Source organism: Bos taurus, chromosome 15, assembly GCF_002263795.3.
Source record: "Bos taurus isolate L1 Dominette 01449 registration number 42190680 breed Hereford chromosome 15, ARS-UCD2.0, whole genome shotgun sequence".
Classification (NCBI taxonomy): domain Eukaryota; kingdom Metazoa; phylum Chordata; class Mammalia; order Artiodactyla; family Bovidae; genus Bos; species Bos taurus.
The window spans coordinates 54,512,423-54,521,083 of record NC_037342.1 but is presented as its reverse complement, the minus strand read 5'-3'; the positions used below and the strand labels follow the sequence as shown (position 1 = coordinate 54,521,083).

The following is an 8,661-nucleotide window of genomic DNA, read 5'->3' as shown; positions in this document are numbered from 1 at the left end:
GTGAGGTTGTCAGCGCTCAGGGGGAGTGGGAGAGGGTGAGGCCGGGCCTCCTGGCTGAGCCTCGGAGAACTGTCAGCCTTTCCGCAGCCTCCTCCGTGCTGCTCCGTGTGTGTGTGCCAGCTGCCCCTTCTGAGAGGCCCTGGGGTCCGGGGGAGTGTGTATGTATGCTGGCGATGGGAGGGGGTGTCACAGGCCAGCGGGAACTACAAGTGAGAGAGGAATACCTTCCCCTTCCTGAGAAGAGGGCTATTTCAGCCAGCATACATCCCCGCCCCTTCCCTCTGCCCAGAAATTGGTCACCTTCATCTGCCTTCACTGCACTTCTCTTTTCTTATTTGCATGTGTGGGTGTGTGTGTGTGTCGGGGGGGTAATAACACCATTCGGGGATTTGAGAGACTCAAGTGAGATAGTGATTTTGAAATGTACACTCTGCTATATAAGGACGTGTGATTCCGTGCATATGCACATCACTTTGACGTTCTCTCTTCTGCACCTTGACGACCTGGCAAATTCTTAATCATCCTTCAAGTCCTAGCTCAGATGTCACCTGCTCTTTGTAACTCTCTCAGCAGCCCCCTGTCCACCTGGGAAGAACAAAGCTGCTCTCTCCCCCGAGTTACCCTCTCTTTAACCCTCTGTGGGTGCCTTATGCAAGGATGGTTGTTCACAGTGGGCCTCCCCCACTGTTTGCCGGCAGTGCATTCACCACCGGCCCCTCCAGTTCTCAAGGCCACAGTGGCTGTGGTAGAGCAGAGGCAGGATGGTGAAGGCGCTGGGGAGCTGATCTCCTGGAGTCTGGCCTTGGCAAAGTCCCCATGTGGCAGTCCAGTCCTTAGAATCGAGCAGATTCCCATGAGGGCCTCAGTCAGATTCAGGGACTCTGCTCAAAGCAGGTGGCCATTCATCTATGTATAAGAGCCCTTCACTTTCTGTGATGTACATACTCATGCCTGCTGCCCAGGACCTCCTATACGTAATCAGGATACCAAAGGGCCATGTTGGCCATGACATTTCTGGAAGAGAGTGAAATCTGAGCCAAGGGAGGGGGAGAGGCTATTTAGGCCCTAGGGAGTGTATTCCATAAGCTCACCTACCACACTCTGGGCTTCCCTCATAGGTCAGTTGGTAAAGAGTCCACCTGCAATGCAGGAGACCCCAGTTCGATTCCTGGGTGGGGAAGATCTGCTGGAGAAGGAGTAGGCTACCCACTCCAGCATTCTTGGGCTTCCCTTGTGGCCCAGCTGGTAAAGAATCTGCTTGCAATGTGGGAGACCTGGGTTTGATCCCTGAGTTGGGAAGATCCCATGGAGAAGGGGAAGACTACCCATTCCAGTATTCTGGCCTGGAGAATTCCGTGGACTGTATAGTCCATGGGCTCACAAAGAGTTGGACACTACTGAGCAACTTTCACTCACCACTCCAGGATCCCCAGCAGGCTCATATCCCAGTGCCTCAGGCCCACCAGATACATAGAGAGGGCCGGATAAATGTTGGGAGATGCGGCATGGTGGTTAAAGGTGCCTCCACCTCCTCTCTGTCTTCCTCCATCTCTCCAGAGCCCTGGGCAGTCTTGTTCATCCTGGAACTTCTGGTGCCTCTCAGTGCCCTAGTCCTACCATGTAGTGAACTTGGATTATGTTCCAGGCATAGGCAGACATCAGCTCATTCATTCCCCTCCACACCCTGGAGGTGGTCTTACCTAGGTGAGGATAGGTGAGGTGAGGAGCCGTGAAGTGCCAGGGTAGAGATCTGGACCCTGTTCCCAATTACTCTCCCATTTTCTTCAATATTTGTGTGGTCTTCCTGGGGTTTGAGGAAAGATGACTAGAGTCTCCAGGTTGGGGAAGGTGGAGCTGGTACTGAGTTGTCGCTCCAGACAGGTTGGTGGCTAAGGCCTAGCACTGATCTTCCCAGCAGGTTTCTTGCACCCCACCCTTACCCCCAAAGACATGTGAGGAGCAGGTGGAAGGGGGCTTACCAAGGGGAGAGGCTCAGAGGTGCCCCAGAATGCCCCTCCCTGCTCGTTGTCTCACCGAGGGCAGCTGCTCTTGGCTGGCCTCACTGTGCTCACCTCGTCTGCAAGCCTGTGTGTTCTTGGAAGTCATGGAAATGCATTTCTTAAAAATGCTCAGCAGTACCAGGCTTTGGTCTCTGCCCAGCACTCTGGCCTCCCAGAAACTCTTCATACCCATCACCTCCTCTCTGCTGCCCGGACCCATACGAGGTAACGTGACCCTTACTGAGAGCCAGTGATCCAGCTGAACCCTGTCCATCAGGGACCCGTCCAGGGCCTCCCAGCGAGTCTGTTTCTTGTGGGGGATAGTGATGATGGTAAGTATCATCACCACTGACAGAGCTCTAACTGTGTGCCAGGGCCTCGCTGAACACTCTAGATGGCTGAAGCACAGGCTGATGAGGCAGCAGGCCTGCCTCACCCCAGCCCACAGCTCCTTTATGTTGCCCCTTGTTTGTGCACAGTCCCTGCCCTGGAGCAGCTCCCATCCTGGGCGGCAAACTCCCACTGGATCACGCCCACACAGGAGGTGTACGAGCTAGTGCCCTCAGCCTGGAGGCTTGGTAAAGCCCCCCTAGAAGGAATAATGCTTTTTCCCTACTTGAGTTGTCCTCAAGATTAAACAGGAGGAATAGATCAAATACTTAGCATATGACAAATAAATACATGATAAATCTTAAAATATTGATATTGTGGTTTTGGGGGTTTGTTTTCTCAAGTTTAATAAAACTACTCAGTTAAAAGTTTCAAAAGAAGGTTAACTTCTTCATGATTTTGAGTTGACAGGTGCACATTTTACATCTGTAATACAGCTATTTCAGAGAACCTCTTACATAGGAACTATACCTCAGGATGACCAATAATGAAAGTATTTGGTTTGGAGCACAATTAGGATAAATTGTACCTTTCAACAGTATCTAATTCTTTTAAAACCCAGAAGTGTTGTTACTATATTTTTACTTCCTCATATATCAAGTAGATGGTTTGAACTGCTTATATTTCTTATTTCTGCTCTGTGACTTTGAGAAAGTAATTTAATTTCTCTGTGTTTCATCATATATAAAGTGGGGAATGAGAGTATCTACCTTACAGGGTGCTTGTGAGGATTAAATGAGTTAAATATAGTATTTAGAATAGTACCTGACCAGGTGGGTCAGTGGTAAAAAAAAAGCTGCCTGTAATGCAGGAGACATGGGTTTGATCCCTGGTTGGGTAAGACCCCCTGGGGAGGGAAATGGCAATCCACTCCAGTATTGCCTGGGAAATCATGGGATTGCAGAAGTTACTTAGTTGCTAAGTTGGCCACGACTTAGCAACTAAATAACAATAACAATAGGTTATATTGAAAATAATTATTACTATTTCTTTATAAGAAAATATACCCAGATACAGTTACTGAATCCAGTCAGGTTACTTTTCAGCCAATACTCTTCAGCTAACATTCACTAAGTACTGGCTGGTCCTGGGCTTGTCTGGGTCTTGATCTTGGGGCTCAGCTGCTCCTGGCTCTGCCCAGGGACTTGGGCTGCCTGCTCGGTTTCCGCCTCTTGCTCCTAGCCCCCAGGGCTCTGGGTGAGGCTGAGCTCATAAAAAGTGTCGGCAAAGCACTTTGTGGATCGATGCTAACTAATAGCAGCTCCCTGGAGCTGGCACGTGTAGGGAAGATGATCACAGAGGCAGCTTGCGCTAGGCTCAGGGGCGGCCCCTGGGGAAGGGCAGTGATATCCTCAAGGCGGGGCCCGGCCCTGCCATCCCTCCTCCCTGTCGCCTCCTGCCACTTAGCCAGCAGTGGGTGCCGACAGAGTTTGGAGATGGATGGGGAGTATTAGTGGCCACATAGAGAAAAGATTTGCCCGTTTCGTGGCAGAGTCAGGAGCATAGATCCATCCAGCCCACACATCTGGTCACTTCCACCTGGATCTGGGGGCATGGCCTGTCTTGGGCAAGCTCTTGTCAAGGCTCTCCCAGTCGACTCCATCACCATCTCTCAAGAAGTCAACATTCCTGACTGAAACAGACAGATGCTGGCCTTTGCCCAGACACACGGCTGTCTTAAGGATGGCAGAATGGTTTCCTTTCAGTCATGGGCAGGAATGGGAAGTTGGCATGGGGTCTTGTGCAAGAGAAGATGTGGGCGAGACTTCCCCCAGTTCTGCCCTAGGGGGACGTCCTCCTCTGTGTCTCAGACTGAAGTGAAGTCTGTTTTGGAAACTGCTGAGGAGGCAGCAGACAGGGCGTTCTCTGCCCTCTGGGGTTCATAGTCAGATGGAGGAGGCATGGTCTTATTCAGGAGAGGCACCAGTCTGATGGAGGGCAGGGGGGTGGTGAGCGGGGAGGTGAATGTGGCTTCTGTTTCCTGGGTCTTCTTATCTTACAGAAGGGACATAGCCCTCTTGCCTTCTGGCAGCCCCTTGTCTGAGGGTGGAAGCATTAACTTCTTCTGCAGGGACCTCCTGTCTGATGGAGGAGTCGTGGCCACTTTCTTCCCCTGGGGAATTCTTATCTGATAGAGGAGATTCGACCTCTGTCCTCAGGAAGGCCTCTTGTCTCTCTGATGGGAGAGGCTCATCTTGTTCTCTCACTCAAGAAGCCCCATTTGACAGCTTCTGCCTTTGCTCCCTGTCTTCCTGGCCTGATTCATGGGGAGCCCTGGCATGAATGGGGAGGGGAGGACTCCCCCCTCCCATGGGGAGTCTACAGGCAATAGCCACAGAGACAGCTGGGCAGAATACTGGGCTAGGCTGCCATGGGGCAGGGAAGAAGGGGGTGCTTTAGAGGGGCTCCCCTAGCAAGTAAAGGTGACACGGAAGAGGCTTCCTATGTGGCAGTCTGATGGAAGGGGGTGGCTGGCTGTGATGAGTAGTCACTGAGGGTAAAGGGGGAGCCTCCTCCAGGCTGGAAAGCAAAACTCGAGGGTCACTCGGGAGCCCCTGTGCCTGCAGGCTAAACTGCTATGGTGGGAAGGGCCTGGGAGACCCTCACCTTCTGCCTGTCTGTGGGCAGGCCGAGTGCTCTGAGCCCAGAGACATCCGCCCTCCAAGACCCGAGAAGCCCAGAGAAGAGGAAACAGGACGCGTATCAGGAACGCCTTTTCCTTTTCTTTGTAACTAACCCACTCACTCGGGGCTTGGGAGAGCCAATCCTGGATCCTGCCGGCTTGCTCTGGCCTGCTGCTGCTGCCTGCAGCCCCCCGCGCTGGGTTTTCCACGGCCTCCCTCCTCCCCACACCGCCCCCCACCTGCCTCGGCTTCTGCTCCTGGGCTGGTCCCTTAATTCCACCGAGACTCAGGGCTCTCATCTGTAAAATGGGGTAAGACTTCCTATCTGCCTCCTGAGGAAGTTTGTTTTGTCCTCTCTTTATAGGATTTACATAGTGCATTCCTTTATCTCTGGGATTCACCTTGAGCACTTCCTGTGTGCTGACCTCTGGGGTGGGCGGAGACAGTGTAGGCGAGGAACAGGTGTGGGCAGACAGGAAGTCTGTTTGGGACTTGTGTGAGGAGTCTGGGGACATCGGAGTACACATGTCCCAAGGCTAGTGGCTTTGGGGTCAGAGAGGTTCTGGCTGGAGACGGAGGTTTGGCTTACCAGCATCCGGTGGCAGCTAAAGTGGCCGGGTGGGTAGAGTCACCAAGGGAACTGCTTGTCATGGGTCCTGGGAGGGGGCGGAGGTCAGGCCCTGGAGGCTACAGCAGAGAGCTGGGCACAGGGCAGGGATGGGCCATCACTCAGCCAGGGCTCCAGTGGCCAAGAGAAACGGGCGTGGGATGGGGTCACTGCGTGGTGTTCATGGCGGGTGTCAAGACCTTTGCTTTGGCAGGCTGGGTGTGGGGGTCTGTGGGAAAGACGGGCCTTCGGATGAGGAGGCGGTAATTACTGCAGAGGTGCTAGACATCAAAGAAGGTGGTCAGTCAGATTGGCATCCTCTTTTCTTTTTGGCCTCACGGTGAGGTATGCGGGATCTTTGTTTCCTGACCAGGGATTGAACCCATGCCCTCTACAGTGGAAGTGTGGAGTCTTTACCGCTGGATTGCCATGAAAGTTCCAGCTTGGCCTTCTCTCATTCTCATGATTCAGTTACTCCTCTGCTGGCTAGAGGGCTGCCATGGGAGCACTTGTGTATTTGTGTGGTGTGTATGTGGTTTATGTTGCGAGAGTTGTAGATGATGTGTATGTGGGGCGGGTGATGCTTGTGTGCATGTGGAGTGTGCTTAGTATTGGTGTGTGTGGTGTGTATAAGTGTGTGGGATATGTATGTGGTATGAGGTGTGAAGCATACATGGGGTGTGGTGCAGGTGTGCATGGCGTGTGTACATAACGTGGTGTGTTTTACATAGGTGTGTTGTCTGTAGATGTGTGTGGGGTATGTGTGTCTTTGGGTGTGTGGTGGGTATAGTGTGCATGGTGTGTGTGTGTGTGTGTGTGTGAGGTGTGTAGAGTTTGTCCATATGGCCACATTCAGATCCTTGTTCCGCAGTGCATATGGGAGGCTGGTGCTGAGTCATCTGCTTGGGCTGAAAGCTCAGAAGCATCCACCAGACTTGTGGATTTCCCTTCTCTACTCAGGTCGCCCCCAGCGGTGCACTGGTAACAACTGGCCATCCAGAAAAAGGGGGTGAGGTGGGGATATAGCGTTTGCCAGTTCCTATGTTTGTCAATTCTCCCACCAAGGACATCACCCTACTAATGTGATGTCATTGAACATGGAGTTGGGAAGAGATGCACAGTGGGACTCCATCTTTATAGTAAAATTCAGTAAAATAATAGATAGTAAGTGATAAGTTTTGAGTATGTCTTCCCTTTGATTTTTAAATATTTTTCATATTTATTTGTTATTTTTGGCTGCACTGGGTCTTTGTTGCTGGGCAAGTGCTTTCTCTAGTTACGGCGAGCAGGGGCTCCTCTTTGTTGTGGTGGCTTCTCTCATTGCCAAGTACAGGCTCTAGGCTCCTGGGCTTCGGTAGTTGCAGCTCCTGGGCCCTAGAGCACAGGCTCAGAAGCTGTGGCACCTGGGCTTAGTTGCCCCGTGGCATGTGGGATCTTCCCAGACCAGGGATGGAACCCGTGTCCCCTGCATTGGCAGGCGGATTCTTAACCGCTGGACCACCAGGGAAGCCTCCCCCTCTCTGTTTTTAATATAGTTTATTTAATTGTCATCTTGGTTCAGGCTGTCTCACCATCAGCACAGTTAACATTTGGCCTTGAGGTTCTTTGTTGGGGGCAGGGAGGGGGCTGGGCTTCATTGCACGCACAGCATCCCTAACCTCCACCCGCTAGACACCAGTAGCAGCCCTCCCCCAAGTCGTGACCATCCAGATGTCTCCAGACACAGCCATATGTCCCCTGGGGGGAGCAAATTTAACCCAGTGGACAGTTATATAAACCCCAGTAGACAGCCATTGGCAATGTTTAACAACTAGATCACAGAATTCCTACAAGTGTGACAGTTGGCTCTGAATGAGCCTGTACCAGCCAGTTTCAGCACATCATGACCACTGTGTCTGGCTAAATAGAAGGCCTAGGTTTTTCTCTCCACAGTTCTTTCTCTGGAAAGAGCCGCTACCCTAAGCTGTAGCTGCCAGTCTGGACAGAGGGCTCTCTGACTGCGGAGGGCTCTCAGCCCCTGACTGGTACCCAGAGTGGTTGATGAAGCGTTGGAGACCTACCACTGTGCTGAACTGTTCTGATATTCTATGAAATGTGAGAATGGTGAGGAAAGTAATACTTCTGAATTAATATTTAGTTTTAATATAATATGCTCTTCCCCAAAAGTTTATATGTTCAAATTGGAAAAACAAACAAACAACTCTGTCCCCCCAAAAGCATCAAGCAAATAAAATTTTAGATAAAGTCTTCTCACAGGGAAAATCATGGCTGCTGCATGTCTGGGGCCGCCCTGCATGTAAGGTGCTCCTGTTAAGGTTGCACACACCCGTGTCTCATTCTGGTGGCCGGGCTGTCCACCTCTAATTTGCCTCTTGGCTCAGGTACTGCTTTTACCCATCTTCAAGCTCAGCGGTCGGCTTTTGTTTATTTGTTTATTCATTCATTCAAAATATTTACTCAGCACCAATTATATACCAAGGAAGATGATGGAGAAAGGGGTTCCTGCCCTCCAGAGTTTGTCAGTATTTCAGCTCCATGCCGTCCACTGGGGAGCGGAGATGTGCAGGCTCGTGTGGGTGCTGAGGGGACACGGACAGAGTGGAGGAGGGGAAGAGAGACGTGTGTGTGTGTGTGTGTGTGTGTGTGTGTGTGTGAGTGTGTGTAGGACGGCGGTTGTGTGCCTGGAGCCGAGCTGGGCACACCATACACTGAATCATCCCACTCGCCTGCTGTGCTTCTAACAGAGGGTTTTGTTTCTTGGTGGAGGATCTCTCTGTCTCTCCCCCTGCTCCAGAGTGTAGGTGCTCTGGAGACAGGACACAGGGGCCCGTATCTCCTGGAGGTAAGAACAGTGTCAGGCTCAGAGATTGGAGAAACAAAAGGAATCAAAAAGCAAGGAGGGGAGTAGCCAAGATGGGTGGCAAGAGGGAAGGAGGAAGGGGTCAGGGCAAGGCCACTTTAAGCTGAAGCAGTCAGGGAAGGCTTCTTGGATGAGGTGGTATTTGGGAGGAAGGATGGGAGGGACTGCAGTGGGGGAACC

At 51.8% G+C, this 8,661-nt stretch overlaps 1 protein-coding gene across 8 annotated transcripts in view; it reads left to right on the top strand.

The window, feature by feature from the left end:
• Window positions 1-8,661, top strand: part of ARRB1 (arrestin beta 1) — a 78,235-nt gene that overhangs the window by 31,739 nt on the left and 37,835 nt on the right. For 2 of the 8 annotated variants that reach the window (XM_024974993.2, XM_005216236.2), the window contains exon 1: window positions 5,145-5,325. The exons of the other annotated variants lie outside the window; for them this stretch is intronic. In XM_024974993.2, coding sequence (XP_024830761.1) covers window positions 5,321-5,325 — 5 coding nt within the window. In that variant the 5' untranslated portion in view covers window positions 5,145-5,320. Of the gene's footprint in view, window positions 1-5,144; window positions 5,326-8,661 lie in introns of those variants that run through there. 8 annotated transcript variants of the gene reach the window in all.